Source organism: Saccoglossus kowalevskii, chromosome 18, assembly GCF_978046115.1.
Source record: "Saccoglossus kowalevskii chromosome 18, keSacKowa6.1, whole genome shotgun sequence".
Taxonomy (NCBI): Eukaryota; Metazoa; Hemichordata; class Enteropneusta; family Harrimaniidae; genus Saccoglossus; species Saccoglossus kowalevskii.
In genome coordinates, this window is record NC_140658.1 from 14,369,697 (window position 1) to 14,395,897 (window position 26,201).

Sequence of the window (26,201 nt, forward strand, 5' to 3'; positions counted from 1 at the left end):
CTGCCGCCCTTTAATGTTTTTCGTTTTTGCCAAAATTGTATTCTCAGACAACTACCTTTCTTAAAAGATGCCATAATTGATTCAGCAATAATTTTATTATTTAATGTTACTTACTGTGTTGTGTATATGTCAATGAAAAGTAGCATACTATAGACTAGGTATTTGAGTATACACACCTTAGATAGAACATTGCAATGCTGAGTGAGGTCCATTAAATGACCAGGCTGGTCGAAAACAGTACCCTCTGGCTTAAGTTTAGTTAGTATTTAGTAACCGTGTTTCCATCGTCAAGGTGTTGTGCACATCCTGTTTGATCCGAGCATTAAATGTACTTGCCTGAATCGAATCCACGGAACATTGTTGCTAAGCTACATTATTTTCGTACAGGTGAACTACAATTCACAAAATTGACTTCTTAAATAGCGTCACCACTGATGGTAGTACTAATTATATGCCCTGGTGACCACGGGAAGCAATAATTGGAAGAAAATTGCATAGTCAAATCCCCCACTGGTGATGGTGTACAAGGATACTTTGTACAATGGTACAATGGGATTGTTTTGAAAACTGTAATTTCAAGAATGCACTTCTTATTTGCCGTACAACGGCGTCCAGTTGTTTACCCTGAGTTTTTTGTGGACCTCTTACTGTGATCATGGAAGGTACTAATGTTAGTACCTTCCATGCTGTGATGGGCTATAGTTATGCCGGAAAAGAAGATGGTGCATATGGTTACAGGGTTGCAATTGTAACTGGCGGTAACATTAGTAGTTTACACGCTACACGAAGTACGGTATAATATTTAGCTAATCACACGCATGGGGGACACAGTGGTTAGCAGGGGCATAAGGAACGCCCACAGATATTACATTATCTACAAGAGAACAATATCACTATATGTGCTCGCGTTGATTGTCATGTTGGAAATGGCATTCTGAAATGAATAGTTATGAATATAATAGTAAATCTTCCAAACGTACAATGAATACAATAACGATTCAGCGTTCACACACACTTCATTAGCCTGAGCTAAGCATTCACACACACTTCATTAGCCCGTGCCATCGTCCCTCACGGTGCCCGTGCTAAGTATCTGGCCCAGGTCTTAAAAACGGGCTATATTTCCTAGCACGTTCCAAGATATTTGACCTCTTAGCTCGTGCTAAGTAGCTGTGCGTGAACGCCATTAACGTGAAATCGGGGAGGATGTGTATGAGTACATAGTTTGATAATTGATTCCATGTGAAAAACTGTTCTTAGTATGGCAGGCTGCCTAATTTGATTTCATTCCCCATTTACTTATTGTTTGTTTTGTTTTTTGAACAAAGTACAATATACGACTTGCGCTGAATATGTGACATGGACGGTGCATGTCTGCATAAATGAATCGTTGTGAAGCGACATTTATTTCGAATTGTTTTGCAAACAAACAACATTATGTGACGGGCGGTAACTGTCAGCATAATAATCGCGCTGTTCATTGCCAGTAATCCACTTCTAAAAGCTTTCTAAAATACCTCTGAGTGGAATTTAAAATTATGAATGTGGATATACGTGTTTTAGTTCCGTCCGACGCCATTACGGGGACTAAAGCATCGTTATTAACGTGTTATAACTAAATATCCGCCAGTCAGTCAACATCGCTGAAAATGCATGTGCAAACATTATAATTTGGAACACTGTTGGATGTCTTTAATATATTGACAACATTGGGATGAAACCAGTAACACAAGAGAAAAATAAAATAAAATCTCCTTGCTGTTATGTAATTGTAAATCCAGTATTATATCACGCATGACTTAGTGGTATATTAGTGGAATCTTGATATAATGCAAACTGCAACGCCGTGTTCAGAGGCATGGATTATAATCTATGCGGATATTATTAGATCAGGTACTTGTTAAGTCCACTTAATCACGTTATTTTCAAGCAGTGAATTATACGTGTTTCAATAAATATTTATTAATTATATATTCGGCTTCCCGTCTCTCCCAAATTACAACAACACATAAGAGTAATAAAGTAGTTAATCAGTTCGTATGTTATGATTTAGTATTACATTTCTAATGTCTATAGAAACAATTGTAATTATATTTGATGGTTGTGTCCATAAAATATGCCAATCAAGGTAAGAAATCTACAATGAAAAATTTTAACATTTTCTCTGATTACACAAAACGATATGTTCAATAAAGAGACGGTAGACACTGTGAATGTGAACTTGAAAAAAGATAAAAAAATATGTTAAATATTTAAATTCTCTTGATGCAAGTGGTAAAATGACAAGTTATTTTGTGAGGACAAATTCTCTTACAATAAGTTATTTTAATGTAATTTGAGTTCAAAAAACGTTTAACTTGACAAACATTGCCAAATAGATTAGTATATACATTTTATAATTACGATACTGCCATGTTGGGCGCCCTCTATGTTTTCTGTAATCAAGCGTCAACTGCATCATTAATATCCGTTAAAGGGCGGTAGTCGTCGCGCCACGCATGCGTGAGATATATGGGTCTCATATAAACTAAGATGGCGACTTTGATTGTTGTGCAGATCAAGTACAAACTCAGACGTTACCAAGCTCTAATTAGATATTTTTTAGGTAATTCGAAGGTATCGAAAGAGTCACCAGCGGTAATTAGTGCAAGTCGGGCCCAGGTCACACTTGTGATTTCCTATAGAAGAGCGCGTTGGATTATGAGAAAATCAATGTTTATCAACACAACTATCGTACATGCGCAGTGTGACGACTGCCGCCCTTTAAGTGCGAGAAAAATCCATCTTGTCAAATCCGCGCTTGCCGCCAGAGAAATGATTATATATTTGATACATGTACATTAGACTGGCACAGTCGGGCGATTAATTTGTTTTTGTAGTTTAAATAAAATTAAAAAAAATCGCGAAATGAAGGTGTTAGCGCGAAATCCCCTGTAACTGCAAAATCACCCCGACTGGTTTATTCTGCATGGCCCTCTACCGACACTGCAGGAACCAGTCGATTTTTCAACGGGTAATTATGTTAATGAGTGTTTCAATTGACAATCATCTAAGCCAATCACAACTTCTCTTCAACTGACCTCTAACCGAGAATACGTCGGCTGATTGTACCAGCCGATTTTTTTTTTAATTCTACGACTAGTATGAGTTACTTTTTAAGTCTATTTACGACAACTACGACAATCTCGAATTTCAACGTGCGTGAGATATATGGGTCTCATATAAACTAAGATGGCGACTTTGATTGTTGTGCAGATCAAGTACAAACTCAGACGTTACCAAGCTCTAATTAGATATTTTTTAGGTAATTCGAAGGTATCGAAAGAGTCACCAGCGGTAATTAGTGCAAGTCGGGCCCAGGTCACACTTGTGAATTCCTATAGAAGAGCGCGTTGGATTATGAGAAAATCGATGTTTATCAACACAACTGTCGTACATGCGCAGTGTGACGACTGCCACCCTTTAAGTGCAAGAAAAATCCATCTTGTCAAATCCGCGCTTGCCGACAGAGGAATGATTATATATTTGATACATGTACATTAGACTGGCACAGTCGGGCGATTAATTTGTTTTTGTAGTTTAAATAAAATAAAAAAAATCGCGAAATGAAGGTGTTAGCGCGAAATCCCCTGTAACTGCAAAATCACCCCGACTGGTTTATTCTACATGGCCCTCATGGTCGATTTTTCAACGGGTAATTATGTTAATGAGTGTTTCAATTGACAATCATCTAAGCCAATCACAACTTCTCTTCAACTGACCTCTAACCGAGAATACGTCGGCTGATTGTACCAGCCGATTTTTTTTTAATTCTACGACTAGTATGAGTTACTTTTTAAGTCTATTTACGACAACTACGACAATCTCGAATTTCAACGTGCCGCCATGTTGGGTCTGCAGTGTGACCTTTACCATGTTGACCTCATTATGCACGTATTTCTGCGCCCACTTTGTTGTATACGTGCTTTCATGAATATTTAATAGCAATGAATTTTCTGCAGAATAAACCAGTCGGGTGATTTCGCGATTTTTTTATTTTATTTAAACTGAAAAAACAAATTAATCGCCCGACCGGTGCCAGTCTACATGTACATGTTTATCTGGTACTTGTCTACTCAATCACGTATAGAAACCTACCAGATATACAAAAACTAGTCCACAGTTTGGTCACCTTCAACCGGTGTCCCAATTATTTCACGCCGCTCAAATGCAATGTCATCGGGTGGACAGTTGTGGGGAGAGGTCAGTACAGAACCATTCGATGATTTGGCTGACATTTTAAATGTTTTTCCAACAGTACCTCGGCAGTTTTTCTGTGGTCGGCAGAGAATGATGTGAACCTTCGGTAGAAAAAGACAACCTAGAATAACACTTGCACAAAGCGAGCTTGCAATGCTAATAGAAGCTGTCCTGACTTCCATCTCCTCTCCACTTGTGAAGTATATGGGCACAAATGCTAGCCAAACAACAAATATACTGTACATAGTAAAAGCTATGAACTTGGCCTCATTGAAGCCTTCCGGAACTTTTCTAGTCTTGAACGCATAGACAGTACATAGAAGCATCAATAACGCCGGGTAAGCACTGTCTATAAGATAGGTAGCATCTTTATCACCTGCGCAGATCAGCAGATTCTTGCCTCGTATGGCATAGTGATGTGTCACGGTTGGCGGGTAGAACTGAAACATGACAACCATAACAACTATTTCCACCGAGAAAAGAAGAAGCGTGAAGACAACCTGCCAAAATACTGTTAAGAATTTAGGCTCTTCGCCGATCTCCAGTTGAAACAATCTCGACATGCGATTTGTTTTTACTAGGAGTGCGGAGTAACACAGCGTGAAACACAGGCTTATTCCTCCCCTCGATAACGCACATCGTGGTTCCGACGGTTTGGCCAGCAACACAAAGGTGATGGCGTAAGACGCGAGTATGCCTCCAAGAAGGATATAAGACAGCTCTCTGCTAGACGCTTTGACTACCGGGGTGTTGTTATTGGCGATAAACACAGCACATGTGAACACGGTTGCTAGCAAACCTACTGAAGCGAAAGTCATACATATAATGGAGAACTTGTTATAATATTGAATGTATTCTTCGGGGATCGGTTTACAAGTCTGATGAAAAGTGTCTGGTGCCTCTCCTAAGGGGCATTCCAGACACTCATAGTCATTGTAGAGATACTCGAAATCGCTACACAATTTACATGTCCAGCAACAGATTTCTTCTTCCAACAACAGCTTCATCTCCCCGGCTTCGCACTGTGGGTTGCACGTAGAGATAGGATATGTTGGACGGTCCAGTCTGTACTGCAGTGCACTGTAATCCAGGGTAAAGTTGTCATGAAGGAAATCGTACAATCCAACCTCTATCCATTCATACTCCCCTGACGGTTGTTGTCGTGTATGCCATATTTGGTACGGGATTAGGGCATCGCCGTGTTCATCCAATTGAATAAGATGTCCCGACCAATCTAGTATACAAGAAATGATTCAGAACATAGATCAGTTTGTCATAATTATTACAAGATACGCAGAAAAATATATGCATGTTGCATTAATGTGCCAGACATTTGTCATAAACGGCCACGAGCTGCAATTTCTATCAAGTTGATTTAATTTATGTAAACATGTGAAAATTGCTGCAGCAACTGAAAACAATCATGTCACATGGTCTATAGCATTTGTATTTAGACGAAAGAAACAGATATCTGGCTGTCATGTGTTGTTTATTTGGAAAGAGGGTCTATCATCCCTAACCTTATCCATAACCCTAACACCTAGCCCCAATGTAGTAATACCCCTCCAGAACTATACATGTCTGAGAATGAGCATATACGATTCGAATAGGAAGGGGCAAAGTTAGGATTAGGGGGCTCTAAGTAATCCTTACCATTTAATCAGTGTGTATTTATTTATTACAAGAGCGGCGTTCAAATAGAAAACCTACTTTGTAGTCGCTACCTGTGACGTCATTTACATCCAATGACGTTTCACAAACGCTTCGTTATTAAAAAAAACCGGGTTATTACATTTCTTCTCCACAAAGATTATGGTTGTATTGGCGCTAATCATATATAACAAAATAGTACCATTACAAGCTTACCTTCAAATGACGTCATTTCAATGTATCGCATGAGATCCTTTCTGTTAACCGGGTTCATTTGTGGACATAGCCCTGGAATTCCTTTGCACAGATCACGGTGCATGTTATTTAGAGCATGCGCAAAGAGCAGAACGGCGTCAACTACGTCTGAGACCATTACTAGTGTTGGGTATGTATTAAGAATGGTTGTGAAGTTTTCTTTACCTGTACAATACGTTGTAAAACCACTTTTCCAGTAACTCGGAAAGTTATTTAATTTGCACGCAAATAAATGTTCCCATGCTTCCGCGAATGCTGGGTTTCGTGCATTTGTCTCGGGCTTCAGCTCACTGAGATACTCTCTAAATCCAGCAATCGGTAAGACACGGGCATGTAGCGAGAGGGAGCCCTCGGCGATTCGAGCAAACTCGGCATTCAATGGCGATGAAGGCTGCGGCGTGTCTTCGTTGTTCTGTTGACATTCGGTGGTGGGCCATGGTTCCTGTCCCACCCACACGAAGCGGTCTTGCATGCCTGCACGGATGACAGCCTCGAATATCCCGCGAACATAGTGATGCCAAGCATACACAACAACAACTGTCGAAAAATAAGCAGAAAATTGTATTTATTGGTGTATTAATTGGTTGAATCAAAAGCCCATGGCTTATATATATCTCCCGGATTCCGTTAAATTAACAAAAAAAAAACGTCCTTCTAGTCATTCTCATTTTTGTCTTGTTATTCTCTTTACCTTACTAAGTCCTCTGATGATTTAGTTGTGTAATAAAGATATTATTTAATTCCGGGAACCACATCATACACAAGAACGGCCAAACAATAAATATATATTTGAAAAAATCTCGAAATAACGATAAAATTAAATAATTGACCAATTCGGTTAGCCTAACAAGGTCGTGGATCGCGCCCTCCGCCGTGCTCCAAACCAAACACACGTTAATCCGGCCGCCACTCACGCCCACACTCACGTCACGTACATGTTAATTGACATAAATACAAAAGATTTATTGTACGCTTGAATAATATCACTTGATATTGACATGACCTTTCTAATACCCCCCTTAATACTCCATCGGAAATGCAATAGCTCAGTCGTTAGAGGCTAAAGCTCCTGTGGTTGATGTTGTGGTTTCGAATCCTTTATAGGGCAACTTGTTCAATACAATGTAATTCGAATAGAATACGTTTTTCTCCCCCTTAACTCCCTGACTAAAGCTGCTCAGTCCTAGCCAATGTGCAAGGTCTGATTTGCAATAGTGGTTTACAAAATATGCAACAGTTATGTGTTGCAATTAGTCAATGTCAAATTAGCAATAATAGTCAATGACACTTACTCCGCGCATGCGTCCTCGCCAACAGTTTCGCCACAACTTCATCGTAATCACCGTCCTCTATCAACTCGAGTGGTAGAGGAATTTTTACAGTAGCGGCGATGCACACACCATATTCTTCCGCCAGCTCTGCCATTGTGGTGTAAGACGACTCGCCGTAACTGGTGTCTTCGTATACCACCGATAAATAAGTCCAGTTTAGAGACCTCACTAGTTGCATTATCCCTCGTACGTGGTAAGTGTCGGTTGGCACAGTTCTCGCGAAATAACGAAACCGATGTCCGTCACTCAGTTCGGGGGATGTGGATGCATAGCTTACCTAGTAATAGTAATAAGTAATAAGGCCGAGCGTAAACTTTATAATAGGTTCATTCAATCGTTCAATAGAGTGATGCGCGTCATGGCAACGTAGAACGCTCTGTGATGTAGCTGGAATATGCATTTAAAATTGTGAAATATGGAAGCTAAATCTTTGGTATATAAATGTGCATTAATATACAATGTACATAAGTAAAAAATCAGTTTTCAAAATATACATTTACTTTTTGAATTAAAAATCGGCATTCTATTCGTTATAACGGATGAGAATTTGTACGTCACGTCGCGCCCTCTAGCGACCAAGCCTTCTGGTGACGTAACTAAGTGAAAGGAGAACCATAGGATCAATATTGTTTTTAACATGTTGTCGCTCGACAATAAAACAATAATATTGTAGACAGATTTTCTATATTTTAAATGTTGAATGACAAAGCGACTGGACACAGTTTTGAATCACTTGGCTTCCATCCATTTACGTACTTTGACGCTAGCAGAACCTTCTCGCTTGAGGGCGCGACCTATATGAAAGGCTCTAAGTGTAAGGTACTATACCTGGGGTATGTGGAACAATTGTAGAGAATTGGCCAAGTCAATGCTGACGTCACTGCGAAGTGCGCCCACTACACCTGCCACTGGCACAGCTCGTACGTCGCCCACGTGTTCAATACCGTAATCCTGACCAAGTGCGCCCATGATAAAATCAAACGCCTGTGACAGAGCATAGGCCGAACTACCACAGGTGTCTAAGACGTGCGCTCCCAACGTTACCCCTGGGAGAAGGCTAGTATCTTCGTTTATTTTATCAATTGTGAACAGCATGGCTTCAATCTCCTGAAAGACAAGCATATATTTTGACAATTACGTCGTTATCGAATTGCAATAAGGGCAATGCGGGTGTGCTTAGCCCACTAAATTGAAATTTGAAATACACGGCTGAAATGGAATCGCGAAAGAAAAATATTATTTCCTGTTGGTGTCATGACACATGAAGTGTGTGTCCTATATTATAAATAATGATCGCAATGGTATTTCCATTGAGGAATAAACTGAAATCACTCACAATTTGTAATTATTTTCACGATTTCTCAGCAAATGCGACCCCAGATATTTAGTTATTCCCGAGAATCGTAGTCTAAAATCGCCACGTATGTCATTCACTTGTGCACAATCTACTTGACTCAGAGTTTATTGAACGAATTTGAATAATTTCCTAGATGGTCAAACACCATTACAGCTCAACTCATCGCATATTCCTACGTAATTAGGGTTCAAACACACAGAATCCAAACGTTATCATCAACACGTAAAATACCGAAGCATTTAGGCACTTTGCATGTAATGTATATGATTGATCGGTACGTATCTTTGATGTGTCGACTAATTTACTAAAATGATCATGTTTATCTGTCAAGATAACAATAAATAATCACCCGAGATGAACGCAGAGTTCGGATGAGATGTGTTTGTTTGGTGCCAACCCCAAAATGTATAAAAAAAATGAATCAATGCTAAAAACCGTAATCATAGCAACCACAATTCATGTCACTGAGCGATTTGCATAAACATTCACTCTCAACAGGCGATGCTAATCGAAGCGGAGAAACAACACGAGTAGTGCAAGATCAAAAGATCAACATCATTCCTCGTCGTTACCTAGCAACCGCAGTATATATGACATGTTATTTGGTTGAATTGTATTAATGATGGAGAACATCTCAATGTTCTGCCACGTGCGTGAGTATTTTCACGATGATTGAGGTGACATACGTCAATTGTATGTGATATCAATACAAGAAAATAAGTGAAATTTGCATTGAACTCGTCATACAATTGCCGCCCTGTGGCTCAAATGTAAAATGTAACTCTCATAACTGTTAATCATGCACTAATAAAATGCAAACATTTTACCTTGTATCGCTCGACGTCGATTTTTTACAATGACTCTCGTGGTGAAGAGAGGAGACGTGTGACCTTGTTCCCCTGTCCCAGCCTCGCCAGGATCCGAACTCACTCAAGTTTCGGTAATGATTCCAGGACGTGAACATGCCGTAAGTTGTCGGTGTGCGAGGGGACACGCGACATTTCGCCATACTTTTGAAATTAATAATTTGATTAAATAGACATACGCTACAACTTAACCTGACGACATTTAACGTTTTTTTTTTATAATTGCAATTATTGCAGTACGTTATTTTACCACAGGACAAATGAAGAACCAACAAAGAAGGGGATTGTATTTACAGCTTCTTGAATCAGCTTAATTTGGGACCTACACATATTATGTTGCCAGTGTGAAACGACGGATCTTTCTGTGTTTTTTTTTACAAGAATGATATATTAGATCGGTTTTATTTAAATATAACTGCACAATAACAATTTACAATCAATAAGGTCAAAACATACAGCTCATAGCCTTTTATTTTATTTGCAACGAACGAGGATAGAATTTAGAATCGAAAACTACTACGTGACATTTCTTACCTTGATATGAATGGCTTGATCTCTTGTCATTGGATTGCACAGGTAACCAAGTGAACTGGAGTGAATCGGGAACAACCCTCCGATGATGACGTCACCCGCTATCGACGCCACAAATCGCTTGGGCAGCGTGTCGTTTGTATTGGTCCGAAAAGGTCTAGATCTGTTGCCGCCATTTTGACTTTGTGTATCTGTGGAACTATTCCATTTCGCACCAGCAGCGTCTGAAATATCCAACAATAAATAATAATTTAAAAATTCTAGTAAGTTTCAATAGAGGGGAATATTAATGAATATTACGAATTTAGATGTTCATGCCAGCAATCGTGCGATCAAATGTACTTAATCAAAAATATGGTTAACCCAAGGAGGATCGTAGTTTTTCAATGGTACCGTTTTGCGAGCCACAGTGCGATCTGGAACTTGGAGGTCTACAATCAACACCTGTCGCTGTAAATAATCTTTGATTATCAACTTAATCCGTTATTAAAGCATAAATGTCACCATTTTCGATTATGAAAACACGTAATTGCCAAAGGGGTTATGTTTTCAGTAGTTTCGTTTCTGAATCAGCAGTTTGTTTGTTTGTTGACAGAATAACACGAGAAGTTATAAATGTATTCTTATACAATTATAAGCAAGGAGGGGTTATCCTTGATACAAGCACAAATCCAATAAATGTTGGTAAAGATATGGGTATCTTTCCATAGAAACACCAATTTTGGGAATGTTTTTTTCTCATTTCTAACTCGAAAGATTGTGGATGAATTCCAACTTGAATAAAATTATCAGAACGGGGTGATATGGACATGGGGAACAATCGATTTTGGACACAGTTGCCATGGTAACAACAATTTGGGAATGTTTTTTTTTTTCAAATATGACAAACATATGATATGGATTAATCGAATGGAATGTTTCGTATTTATAACAAACAATTATGAAAGATTTTTCATAATATTTTTTCGGGAGAGGCTGCCCTCTCTGCAATGGCCGATCAATTAAATGTTAATCTAGTTGCCATGGAAACAAAAAATGAAGTGAAAATGATACAATTCCAAATGCTGAGTGTATATTTTCAAGATCAATGAATCTAATAATATAGGGGCAATAAAGCTGGTCTGCGCTCTCCGAGTACTTTACAGTTACGGTAGTAATGTTGTGCATGATGATGAATACATTGGAGTGTGATATACCTTGACCTAAAATACGTTGTTCGAGTACCAAAAAACTCAAAAATGACAATTCTCGATTGCGCAATGCGTTGATTGACTTGTGCCCACTATAACAATCACTGCGCATGCGTGTGAGTATTTTTCACATTACGCCGAACGAATACTATTCGAACGAATTTCTTCTTTACGCGTCAAAGTCAGCTATTGTCACCATTCACTCTATTTTTCATATCATTTTTCAAATAGAAAGTATGTCCATTTGGTACAAAAAAATCCCTCCACCCAAAAATGGAAAAATACAGGCAAAATTTGGCGGGGGGAAAAATACGGCGCACAATAGGATAATCGTCACACAACATGCAGCAATCAATATAAAGCAATATAAAAACAAACAAGTCTCTTGTTTTTGAGAAATCACTGTTTCGGAATCTAGTCCGTCGGGGCGTACATTGGTTTTTGCAAAATTCTGTGTAAGGGTATCCATTTTCATATTTTGGTTGTTTCGGAAGAGATAGGGGGGCACACTGTTATCATATTGACAGAGTGGTACGTCATTGGCCTAAAAGCATTTTCTGACGTTTGCACCTTTGTGTCACAAATGCTTTCGTCGAGCGAATCAAATTGAGACTACACTTCTGATACATCAAATGTACAGTATATGTTATGGCTCATTAGGCCTACAGGATTGTAGTTGTTGATGGTGCGATAATGAACTTTATACTTCAGTCCTCGTAAATAATTCAAGTGCCTTGACATTTTAAATGCATATCAAGTCACTGGGATAAAACTTAAAAGGCGGTGGTCGTTGCGCCGCGCATGTGCGAAAAATGTGTTGATAACCATTAATTTTCCCACAATCTAATGTGCTCTTCTAGTACAATTTGCGAGTACGAGTTTTGACCTGGACGCGACGTGCGCTAATTACCGCCGGTGACTTCTTCGATACCTTCCAATCACCAAAGAAATTACCAAATTACACGTGGTAACGTCTAAGTTTGCATTCTTTGGTCTGCGCAACAGTCAAAGTCGCAATCTTTGTTCATATGAGACCCATTTCACGCGCATGCGTTGCGCGACGACCTCCGCCCTTTAATAGTTAAGGTTTGATACAACGACGTTGCTCCAGAGAAATATATAGTGACGAAAAAATGACCGCCAGTCCGCCATCTTGAATCGGATCTCGAAATAATCACAACCGGCACCTTTCTTCTAATATGTATTACAAGCATACCAAGTTTGATTGGTAAAATTGGCCGGGTCATCTTTGACAACCTGGTGTAGTTTCCGGCACGTTAAAGTTTTAGGATTTCACAATTTATATAATTATTACAAAATGGCTGCGACAAATTCACAATACTAAAATAAGTGCCTGTGTAATACCGTGAGAATCTGTGTACCAAATTTGAACATACAGTAGTTGCTCATTGCATGTCAGAGAAACAGATAGAGACACAGCAAAACAAGAAAATGGCCGCCAGCCTGCCACCTTTCAACTCAATGTGCGTGTCATCATACCAAGTTTGATTAATGAAATGTCGGAGAAATAGCTCCAGACCAAATTTAATAGTATCCATGTTCGAAATTAATATAAACAGAAACTAATAACTCTAGCAGTTTTGAACGCTAACAATATTGTGCTCAGTGATCTTATTCGGGTTTTATCTCTTCGGCTGCTAATCGCGCTTTGATGTAGACGTGAATTACTTTGAGGATTGCTTCTGACTGGTTCCCATGGCCCAACTATTATCCTGGACGCCAGACAATAGCGTCACAGGTCTTCATTTTTAGAGGAAAGAACTCTACTGTAAAATATCTACATCTTAGATTAACGAAATAATAGATTTATTTTAGCTAAATCAGCTAAAATAACGTGAAAACTAAAAAAGGAATTTTCTGTGATTTTTTTGTGATCCGATCGTTATTTCGACCAACTGACAATTGCGAAACGTTTCACGAGTTTCATGAAAGTTGAACAAAACCATCACCCCTCCTATAATATTGGTTTGTGCCAAAATAAATGCGACTGATTTGCATATTAGTCCCGCAAATAGTGAAGCAGACGACAATCCAATTATTCAGTTGTGTACCTTGGCGCCATCGAAGGAGATCGATGTGTGCATAAATTTGCATATAGTGATTGTGTTGTGAGTGAGTGGATAATGTTGTACAGGAAGTGTAGTCCGAGACCCAAGAGTCGTACTAATCACAAGGGAACCCTCAATACGGTGCTTAAACGTTGTTATTTACGCGATGTTTCGCGATTGACATGCTACAGGGATTGATTTACCTTGCCCTTCAATGACAGATCACATGAACCCACGAATACGTTGCCATTGTGTGATAGCCGTACTGTGGAAGGGAATTTGACGCGAACGAGGATTCTATCTCTATTTTGAAAAAAAAAAGGTTTCAGCATTTAGCATCAGCGGAAAGGAAGTTTTTTATGAAACTTTTCGCGATTGACATGCTAAAGGAACTGATTTAACTTGCCCTTCAACGACAGATCACATGACCCCACGAATACGGTTCCATTGTATGATAGCCGTACTATTTGACGCGAACGAGGATGCTATCTTTATTTTGAAAAAGGGTTTTCAGCATTTAGCATCACCGGAAAGGGTGATACATGTATATATTATACCAAGAAATACCGGGAAAATATATAGATGAAAAATGTCTTACGTTTGAAAAGCCAACACCATATACATGCCGCATATTACGAGGATGGTCGCAGAAAATGATTAATTAATTGATTCTATGAAAAGCAAAAGTTCCCTTTTTGTTAACGTTATATATTCTGGCTAATTGTACCCCATATTGTGACTACGATTGATTTCATCTACCCATGTTAGGTGATCACACCGCGAGATAGTGACCATTCTAGTTGATCAAATCACCGCAATTAACTTTATTTTCCATAATATAGCTTTTTTCAAACACATTTCCATGTTCATAGAAAAAAAAATATCAAGCAAATTATGAAATATTTGATAACAATAAAAATATGATGCAAAATATACGTAAATCTTAGAAACATTTGCAAAGAAAGTTGTTGGGAAAAACATTACCACGGACAATTAACCGATGTGTTTCCAATATTGGACCATTCGAGAATACACGGCAAAACGCTGACTGAATCATGATGGCGTCTGCAAAGTTAACGTAACCCCACTAGAAAATCCATGCCAGCCTAGTGCACTTGTCAAGGCACGGGCACATCGGTGATCGCCGTGCGTCGAATAATCGGCAACTTATCGTCTCGAGCAATCTTTTAGTACTTTGCGTGCCAACAAAGATGACCGCTGATGAGCTACAAAGAAAGTGCCTACAACGCTTCCAGCGAAGAGTTCGGCGGTGTCTTTAGTTTACATTCTCCCTATACACGGCCATGAAGTTTCAAAAACCACGACGAACTATTCATTTTTCTAGCACTGTATTTAATTTAGTGTGTTTCCTGTATGATAATATTTCTATATTGTGTTACAATTGGAAGATTTTTCCCACAATGCACTGCATATATCTGCAATTACATACTCCACAGTACAATATTTTAATTTGGCGCGACCTGCACGTGATGATTGAAAGCAAAAGAGTAAAATAGGGAACAAATATCGATTTATTCAAGTTCTAGACAGCAGGTGGCACGATGTGGGTAACGACATCCATATGGCGAATTGACAGAAAGCAAAACTGTAAAATGGGGAACAACGACCTAAAATATCGATTTATTCAAGTTCTAGACAGCAGGTGGCACGATGTGGGTAACGACATCCATATGGCGAATTGACAGAAAGCAAAACTGTAAAATGGGGAACAACGACCTAAAATATCGATTTATTCAAGTTCTAGACAGCAGGTGGCACGATGTGGGTAACGACATCCATATGGCGAATTGACAGAAAGCAAAACTGTAAAATGGGGAACAACGACCTAAAATATCGATTTATTCAAGTTCTAGACAGCAGGTGGCACGATGTGTGTGACGACATCCATATGGCGAATTGACAGAAAGCAAAACTGTAAAATGGGGAACAACGACCTAAAATATCGATTTATTCAAGTTCTAGACATCAGGTGGCACGATGTGAGTAACGACATCCATATGGCGAATTGACAGAAAGCAAAACTGTAAAATGGGGAACAACGACCTAAAATATCGATTTATTCAAGTTCTAGACATCAGGTGGCACGATGTGGGTAACGACATCCATATGGCGAATTGACAGAAAGCAAAACTGTAAAATGGGGAATAACGACCTAAAATATCGATTTATTCAAGTTCTAGACAGCAGGTGGCACGATGTGGGTAACGACATCCATATGGCGAATTGACAGAAAGCAAAACTGTAAAATGGGGAACAACGACCTAAAATATTGATTTATTCAAGTTCTAGACAGCAGGTGGCACGATGTGTGTGACGACATCCATATAGCGAATTGACAGATACTGCCAGCTAGGATTTCTCATCAGATGACGTCATAATATTGTTTACTCGACAAACGCAATAAGCAAAGTGTACGTGATCATTGTGACTTTCTTCAGTTACATAATAACGCGGTTTTCAGTGTCACGTGATATTTTAATCTGAATCACCTGGGATACTTCGAAAGGGGGCGTGAGTCCAGCACGTGAAAATATCTACCCCTTTTTAGACGGCTTTCAGGATACCATTTCACTGATTACGTTTATTTTTCAGAGAGTTGTCACTATGTAACAAATGAACAACTTTCCAAGCATGATCATTTTCACGACGCCATTTTTAGTGATGTTTGAAAAAAGAACAACATTTATTTTCTCCAAATTTGTTTAAAATTCAGGCTAAAAAATATGGACAACATTCTAGATAATTTGCTTAAAGCGGGAGGGTCGTCACCTGCGCACGTGCGGGAATTGAGACCCAAGCGATGATAACAACACACGCTAATAACGCAAAGGCTCATGGGTAGACGCTTGTTTGAAAAAATGACACTCTATGGCTATCTGACGCATGCGTAGGTGACGACTCCCCCCGCTTTAAAACAGGGACCTCGGTTCATGTAGTCAAAACGTTCAGCTGTTGAATTTCAGTCGGATTTACGGCTTCGTGTTGTTAAATATCGTAAGGACTGTGCTCCAGTCGTGCATTATTTGTTATTGTCACACGCAACGTAATATTACCGTAATTGGTATAGTACAGGTGTGATGGTTCAAATACCAAAATGGCAACAGTTACATAAAGACTTCCCTGGCGGCGATGATAACATACGAACACGGAGCCAGCAGATGAGGTTTCAACTGGTATTGGTATTATTATACTCTGCAAACATTAAGTACAATAACGCGCTAAAACTCCAAACTTCCAATAACTAGATACTTAAACTCCAACACAATTCAACGAGATCTCCGATCTGAACTCAGTGCTGAACAACTGCCCTATATATACCCCCACTGTCTATAAATAGACCATTACATCAGCAAACATAATGAGTCTGGAACTTACTACAAATTTCTAGAATGTTCCATCACCTTCTATTGCCTCCTACAGTGTTCTATTACCTATTCAACCAGTTCCTAAAAATCTAGAATATTCTACCCAGACAAAGTACGTTTCTAGAACATTCTCAGTGACACGGAAGTGGTAAACAAGTCGTATGCGACAGTTATATAATGTACTGCCCCGGCCACAATAAGGCAGCCTAGTTTCAAAATGGCGGCGGAGAAGGGCCGGTGACCATTCAGGACGTCACTGATATCCATATATATATATATTTAGAATATATTTAGAAAGTATGTTGTTGCGTAATACGTTCTTAAAGTTCGGCACTGTGGATGATTCATCAACAACCTCTACTTTCAACTAGTAGCTATCGAAATTCATTCATGAAAAAGGCGTGTAAACTATCATTTTTTTTCCATACAAAGGTGAGTTCATATTAATGAACACGAATGATCACCGGTATGCATTGTTCACATGCACACGGTATTTCCTACGATATTGTTATCAACTTCCAAATTTGCATTCAAAAGACGACAGATGAATACGTTTGACCGTCGCGCCCTCTAGCGTCGAAAAGCCTTTGTGACGTAAATGGGTGTGAGTGACTAACAACGTTGATGTCGCTGTGATCAGTAATCGATCATCAATAAACAATACTGAGATTTGCCATATTCTACACAAAGAATGGTTTAAAGCCAAATCGAACTGTTCATTTGTGCCTCTACACTTGGCATTTTGACGTCATAGGAACGCTCCATCCCTCCAGAGGGCGCGGCTTACGGAAAAGGCCTTATAAAGGAAAGAATGCATAAATATGCAATATCAGATATGCGAATGAGTTCCATGACGTCATACTATTTAGAGGGAATGAAAACGTTATCCAGTAAACCACAGTATTATAGTAATAACATTGAATAGAATCCGGAAACCGTCTTAACATTCGTCAAAGAAAAGGCTCGACATGCAGCCTCGGGCAATATGAACCGTGAACCGGTGGTGGACTAGATGATGGAATATAAACCATACTGCAGATCGTAACAGTATACTATTTATAGGAGAGAGTGGTTGGCTTATAGGTCACACGCTACAATTAAGTTTCCCATACTAGTCGTACGACTGGTTATTTTTTACTCACTATACTTAGGTGGCAAACAAATATAAATTAGTAGTGTATAGTTTTGTTTAATTACGACCTAAAATGTAGCCTATACAACCTTAGTGGTATTGGCAGTATTGACAAAAACTCACCAAGATGAGTACCCTCTCTAAAAGACCACTTAGCCTCCATCATTTCAAACCCAGATGGTTTTCGTTCGAATTACAAGCTTGCAAAGGTGATTAATTGGTGTGTGTGAACCGCTCCTTCATGTGATTCTAATTGAGTGTCAAACATATGTCTACACTGCCAAGTTCACGTACGAGATATCATGAGAATTCTAATTTTATCATTAAGACGACTACATGCAGAGAAAACCCGATCCATTATGTCTGTTATCATAACATGCTCTATAAATTAAACCATACATGCCATCTCGGTATTTAACTATCTGAAAAAAATGGGTAACTTCCTCGCCTGGAAAGTAGATATATCTGCAGCAATAAACACTAGTAAATAAATACGCGGGAAAAACAATAAGTCATGTGATAAAATATGGAATACAAAATAAAATAAAACTTGTAATGTTTCTTAGATATTTGACGCATGGTGTGCGTGCCGTAGCCAGGAGTGTACCATTATGTGAGCAGGGGTTTAAGCTAGAGTCACCATAACATTTGCCGTGTAAATATACATGTATTACTGAGAAGAAAGAAAAATATGCATTCAGGCCTGGCTGACAGTAAACAAATTCATTCCCGTAAATTTTAACTCTTCAGAGTGAATAATGGCGCCCATCCCTAGGATTTAGAAAAAAAACACATAGAAGTTTAGAGATATATATTTCACAAACTAAAGAAGTCCGAACAGTCTGGGAAAGGGAAATAACTATTGAATATCGTCGCCGTCATAGACGCATTTGCGTGCACAGCTCGTTATTAACTGCATAGCAAACTGTGTATATAGGACAGTCGTACATGGTGATTGTGCTCATCAATTAGCCGTGATTTCATCTTCGAAGCGTACGATAAGTGAGTCTCTAGGCACGTATCGAAACTAGAACACAACGACTAGTTCAAGTACGAGTAAACGCAGCGAGGCGTATCCGGCTTACTAGCCCGATAGCATATCACCGGGTTTGTTCCCAGATCAAAGTTCAGAGCGGCATTCTTTACTAACCCCGCGATGCGCCTTTCATTTGATTTAAGGCGCGTGTTCGAATTTCGTGTGTTCATCGCTATGGATCTATATTAAGCAAGAAACGGCGCGACGACCATCGTCCTTTCAGTTTCACTGGAAAAAAGACCATGTCACGAAATCCACGAGGGGTGGTTTACAACAAAGTATTTTTTATTCCAAAATATAAAATAATTGCCTAAAAACTAGTATGTAAGGATACTGAATGGTAAAACAACCAAAATAATCTATTAATATTATTTTTTACTACTCCAAACTAGAAAATTAAAGTTAAAACAAACGTGAATGATAAATCCTGTTGTCATGTGATAATACGATAATGCCAAAATACTAGTACAAATGTTCGCACCATTTCTTTAAAGTGAGAGGGTCGTCACCTGCGCACGCGCGGGAATTGAGTCCCGGGTGATGATAACAACACACGCTAAACACGCAAAGGCTCATGGGGAGACGCTTGTTTGTAAACAATGGCACGCTACGGCCATCTGACGCATGCGCAGGTGACGACTCCCTTGCTCCAAGCTCTAAAATGTCAATTTCTAAATGGTATAGAGCAGTTTTCTTTTCACAGGACTTATACATGACCCCCCTAATAGTCACTCATCCTGGTTCTTTTAGGGAATGGTATTCACATAGTAACTGCGTTATGTAATTTACAATTTTATACAGCCATATATCATTTTCCGTTCACTGCGAGATCCCGCGTTATGCGTGAAATCGAACGTAAAAACAAGGCAAGCAAAGGTTATAGTGGCGTCAAAACATCGCGAGGGAAACGCCGTCGACATTGAGCTATAAAAAAATCAAATTCAAAGTAAAATCGTTCGTTTTGTGCGGCAGACGTTCGGTCCGGGCATTTGAAGCAATACGCGAGATCTCGCGGTGAATCTAAAATCACCTCTTTTTTTTACCATTCTTAACTATTTTTTAACTTCAGCTAAACGATTTGCATTTTGTGGAAGAAAATATTATGAAATTTTTATTGATGATAAATTGTTTCCCGGAGAGTAACAGGATGTGTGACCTTTCAGCCTGAGGTCATCATACACAAGGCATATTGACGCAATTTTGTTGCAATTCATTCACAACTGGAGTAATGCTTATAATGTAATATTATCCGGATATATGTGTGTGCGTGGGAAAGGTTAAAACAACCGCAGACTGAAAGTACTCAGTTTCGTTTTTATACCACTGAGGTTGTATAGGATTTATTTTTTCGGTCTCGTTCAACTTCTGTGATAACTCCGTTTGCTATTTAATTAAAAAAAAGACATCGCTGTTTTTCTTTGTATACATTTGTTTTCCTCAAAGGTAGGGTAAAGCTCATGTTCTGCCGTTTTTTTTTTTTTTTTGCAGCTTTAGGTGGGCGTTGACTGAGTTCTTACAGTAAAGCAGAACGAATAAATGTAACGTTACGTAGCAAAATGTTGTAAAAAATATATATGACGTAAAACATGAATTTGGCCACAAATAACCCCATTTGAATATATAAAATCAAAGCATAATTCCGGTGTCAAAAATAACGAACGTGTTCGTACTTTCTAGCTGTATATGGTGGGTGGCATAATTACGCATGCGCATAACTCAATGACAGTTAATCTTTTGAACGATAAATATAGCATTTGAAACTGATAAACTGGTTTTAAAAGAAAGTGGATGTCCGCTGATGTACTACTCTTGTTTACGATGTACACCAAGAGACGCCCAGATGTTAGTCTATGCGTTGTTTCACATACTGTAAACGTAATAATTCAGTCGACATGTTGACTGTTAAAGGGCAGTGGTCGTCGCGCTGTGCATATGCGACATTTTTGTTGATAAACCTTGATTCTCACACAATCCAATGCGCTCTTTTAACGGAAAGCATGAGGTTGACCTGGGCGCGACTTGCACTAATTACCACCGGTGACTCCTTCGATACCTTCCAATCACCTACAAATACCTAATTAAAGCTTGGTAACGTCTCAGTTTGTACTCGTTGATCTACGCAACAGTTAAAGTCGCCATCTTTGTTTATATGAGACCCCATATATCTCGCGCATGCGTAGCGCGACGTCCTTTAAGTGAAATTCGCTAAAACTATATCCACGAGAATGTGAAAAATTATGACACAGCTCAATGTTTCACAGGAAAATCCACTATCAAAACTATATGCTAGTATTCAAGTTCGATATATCGAAATAGTGAAATGAATCTCCAACACAATGAATTAGTAATGGTGCCAGTGTTGTGTTTCGCACCATATATAATATCCTACTTCAACCGTGGAAAAATTATGACACCCAGCAGCAGTGTAACAGATACAAAATAAACAAATAGCTTCCGAGACGGAGGTGAATATTCAGTTTAATTACTAACCACCGAAAATGGCATCATTTACCAAGGCGCAGCCCGCGGGTTCTGACCAATCAACGCGACGATGTCACTGTTCATTTCAAGTAATATTGGACATGTCACTTACATTTATTGCTGTTTGATACTGTATGTTGGATCATTGTTTTACCATAAACTAAAAACTATAATATCATGTTGACGATATTAGCAGATTTTCAGTATGTGCGCTGACTAATTTGTAAAGTAAACAAATAATGTTGGACTGTGTGCTGAAAAACAATATTTTCAGTTTACCATACTATACCGGTACTGTAAAACATGTTGAAAAAGCGGCATGCGATTTTAGCGAATTGTGGTAAAATGACGTAATAGCGAAATGTTAATTTAGCGAATCTCTCTTGTCATTGCTGATTTCTTTGTTTGGCGGCCATTTTGAATTGATAATAAAGTTCTTTCGCTAAATTCGCGAAAAAGACATGTTTTACAGTAAATCATAATCTAATTTGCAGTATCAAACAAGTAAGCTAAAATTTTAAATAAACTATATGGTTACTTCGTGTGATGGTATTGCGTCAGTCTTTAAAGCAACTATTCCGACAGCGTTCTACTAGGACCTACGACATTATAGGGAGATTAATAATGTGATCCTACCACGTATCCAGATTTGGGTAAGCTGAATATGGATTTACTCGCGATCATAGGATTATGACGAAAGCGTTGAATCTTTGTATTTTACTGCAGGCGGGTAACTGTTCAAATCTCAAATGGACGATAAATGTAAATTCAAATAAATCAATGTAGTCGATGTCTTTTGCTTTACAAATTAATCAAATTTACATCGTTGCAAAAGTCAACGGACCGTCCGCATATGTTATGACCACTTAGTCCATATACTAGTAATCCCGCTGACGTGATCACTATCTATGTTGGTTACATTAGACCGCTAATTGAATACGCAGTGTCTGTTAGGCACTCTAGTATTAACGTTAAGCAAACAACTAGAACAGATTTTAAAACGATCGCTAAAGTTCTACTTCGTCACGGTGACGAATGCTTTTCAGATGAAAAAGCACTGCGTTATCTAATTTACCTACTCTCGAATTTCGCCGAGTGCGACTGTGTCAACATTTTGCCAATTCATTGATCACATCACCCCTACTTCGCATATTGGGTTATCAGTCTCTATTAGGTCATCATATTCACTGAGTACACACCTGCCACGCTGTTAGGTTAAGTGTGGGACAGATAGATAGATACAGACACAGCAGCATCTAATTTCATATACTACTACTAAACAAGCAGATTGTTTTCAATAATGAAGTGTTCTTTTTCTTCAAATTGTACAGCAAGGAGGGATAACACTTTTCATTATTTTTTAATATCATTTTTTTTTTCTTGACAGTGATTCATCATTCATCATTGTTTGTAAATTATGTGTTTGAATCGTATAATTCAGAAAATAGCAACAAGGAAGAATAAAATAGGTGCAAGCTGGCCATGGCCCTGGACCTATCGTCACGTTACTGTGATTGAACTATGTTCTTACCGTGGGAGAGCAACACCAGTGTCCATATCACGGAAGCAGACAGCGCCATTCGTTCCATTAGTCGAATACTATAGACGCCTTTCAGTCATTAAGTGCGGCATCCCAAATAGGTAGAATCTTATAAAGTCATAAAATCCAGCAAACGAGAGGAAGACGGCATTTAGATCGATAATTTGGTCGATAATACAAGGAGTATATTATTCGAACGAGTGTGTGATTTCATGGATCGGTTATGCTGTCCCGATGAAAACACAAGCAGTGGTCTGATTTCAGGCGATCAAACGGAGTGAAGGATCCACGCGCAGGAAAAAAAAATATAATTCCGCGTGCCCGGTCTCTAACAGCACCCCCACCAACGCGATCCACTGACGGTCTACGTAGTTTGTTTCTGCCAGAAAGTATCAACTCAGAAGTGAGTGAAATCGCGGGAAGAGCGACGTCAAAGCGGCTACAGCATCTCGTGATAAGAAGTCAGATTGTCTCCGTACATGGGATGTGCAAACGACGCCGGGATATACCATTACCTATTACAGGGGTTGTCGGCTGCATAGGATACGCGCTATCATCGAGGAATGACGTGAAGCTATGAAGTCATAATCACTTATTTATGTTTCTATATACACGAAACATTTTAATTTTCAGAGTTTCACTTCACGTTTTGAATTAACTTTTATTTTCATGCTCAGGTAGAATTTGAAGACTGTCGTTAACGAAGAATATATTTTGATGATCGAGTTTAGCAAATATAACGAAAGCATTGAATGAGTTTGTCACTTGTATATGTAAGAGAAATGCTATTACGAGTACCTGCAGTGTCTATTCTACATTTGACGGTTCGTTGCCAAGCAACTACCCGGGCTCAATATACTAGTATCAGTAGCTTTGTGTCCATGACAACAGCGGGGATACATACAGGGCAACAAGTGTTGACGTGACCATCGGGACCAATTACAGGTTAACGCCATGGATATAGTCGCGACGTGTGAAACCAATTATACCCACAGTTATGTAATATTATAAACAAAACATTGCTGAAAGTACAAGACAATGAGGGAGCCAGGCTAATTTGTCTCCCAACAATTCAATTATCCACCTTTCCGTCGTGGCAACACGCAATAGTTGTGATGAAGTAGTTCACCTAGGGCGGTGTTGCAATAGGTAATCCAGGGGACTGTGTTGCAAAAATTTACCCAGGTGCGGTTTTGCAAAGGTTCCCTCGGGCGGGCGGCGTTGTAACGGTTCGCCAAGAGGAGGTGTTACAATAACCAATTAAAAAAAATAGTTGATATTAGTATTAAAATAGTAAATGAATTAATTTAGCTGATATCTATTTTTTTTCTTCAAGTACCAAATAGCTACTGTTAATAATATACGTGCAAGAAGGCCATGGTCCGGAACTTATCGTCATATGACTGTGATTTAACGATTGTCTTACCGTGGGAGAGCAGACTCGGTGGCCATATCACGAAAATAGCTCATTAGACAAATACTATAAACGCCTTTCAGTCATTAAGTGCCGCGACACAATATATATAATCTTAGTTACGTTGCAATAGCTCACCCATCGATCGATGTTGCAATAGCTCACCCATCGATCGATGTTGCAATAGCTCACCCATCGATCGATGTTACAATTGCTCACCCAGAGGGTGACGTTGCAATAATGTATTTACCCAGTGCTCCGTGTTTCAATTGCAATAGACAAGGGGCGACTAGATGTCGCAATAGTTAACCGAGGGACCGTGATGCAATAGTTTGCTTAGGGACCGTGATGCAATAGTTTACTGTTGAGGCAATGGTTCACTCAATCTGATTAAAATCTGATGTAGTGTACGGGCTTTAATTATTTTGGCTATAAACTTATTTTAATTTTATGTTTTATTACTTTTGTTATTAATGCCTTTTTATTTTATTATTTTACTTTGATTTTGATTTTGTGATTTTTTTAAAATTCCGCCCTACATACATCTGAGCCGATGCCTATGTAACGAGATTTCAACGAGACCCACTGTCGACGATTTTAGTCAACGAATCACAGACCTTCTTCTATAGCGCACATGATGACGTCACTGGGCAGAGTCAGGTGGCAAACACACTCAAACATAAAATGGCGGATTATACCGACGTTAGGACCGAGAAGAACACGGCTTTTCGGTAAGTTTATCATTGTCAAATGCAACGAAAGTCATTTTTTTATGTTTATATTGTGGCTCGAATGGTTCGAGTTTGGATCGTTACTTTGCGTAGTTATTCTGGGAATGACGATTTTGTTTCCACCGGCTCGACCGAACATCGGTGTCTTTTACCAGTCGCTTGCCCTGGAGACGGGTGATGTTTTGTTGACGATCGGGTCAAAACCGTCTACGGTATTGAAGCCGTAGCTGTAAATATTCATCAAAATGTATCAACATTTTGTACATTATACAATAACTCTTTATTAAAGTAATTGAGCTGATTTGGACTGGAATAAAATATTTTTTATTTGGAACACATCGCAATTGATCAGGAAATATTTGTTTGCTCCAATTGTCTGCGTCGATGCCGTGGGCCGGTGACCGTTATACAATTTACAATTTGCATTGTTTACTATAGCTGTTTAGAGTGTTCTAATCATTACGATTTACTTATTTTTTTGCTTCCGTTCTAGATAATTATGCTCAGTGTTTGATGTAAAATTGAAGCGATGACTGAATAAACGAACCTTGGCTGGCGAAGATGTATCAGGAAGTGTACACATTTGTTGGAAGTGAACAAAATATTCAATGTAATGACAAAAATTGGAAAATGCTGTGGAATTTCTTTTGAAAATAAAAATATACTAGCAATTTTCTATTAATGGTTTATTCAAGTGAGCAAAATATAATGTACAGAAAGATTGTCCGTATACACTGAAAAGTAAGCAACCGACAGCCTGTATAAAAGGGGGGCTGTGATTGGCTGTTACTTACGCGAGATTTGAACGGGACTTACATAGGCGTCGGATCAGATGTAGGTAGGGCGGAATTAAAAAAAATCAAAATCAATGTAAAATAATAAAATAAAAGGGCATTAATAACAAAAGTAATAAAAAATAAAATTAAAATAAGTTTATAGCCAAAATAATTAAAGCCCGTACACTACATCAGATTTTAATCAGATTGTGGTTCA

The 26,201-nt window shown here is 38.8% G+C and overlaps 1 protein-coding gene and 1 long non-coding RNA gene across 2 annotated transcripts; one reads left to right on the forward strand and one right to left on the reverse strand.

Annotated features, from left to right (window-relative positions):
• Positions 1–4,071: 4,071 nt before the first annotated feature.
• On the reverse strand, positions 4,072–18,169 carry LOC100372453 (metabotropic glutamate receptor 2-like). The gene is made up of 6 exons (XM_002731581.2): positions 18,130–18,169; positions 10,233–10,453; positions 8,304–8,582; positions 7,437–7,752; positions 6,106–6,681; positions 4,072–5,473 (listed from the first exon to the last, which is right to left on the reverse strand). Exons 1-6 carry the CDS (start codon positions 18,167–18,169, stop codon positions 4,152–4,154), a joined length of 2,754 nt encoding a protein of 917 aa, XP_002731627.2. The 3' UTR covers positions 4,072–4,151.
• A 6,695-nt stretch (positions 18,170–24,864) lies between these two features.
• Positions 24,865–25,879, forward strand: LOC146731604 (uncharacterized). The gene is made up of 2 exons (XR_014926939.1): positions 24,865–25,208; positions 25,702–25,879. It is a non-coding gene; the product is annotated as an uncharacterized LOC146731604 (long non-coding RNA).
• Positions 25,880–26,201: the final 322 nt, after the last annotated feature.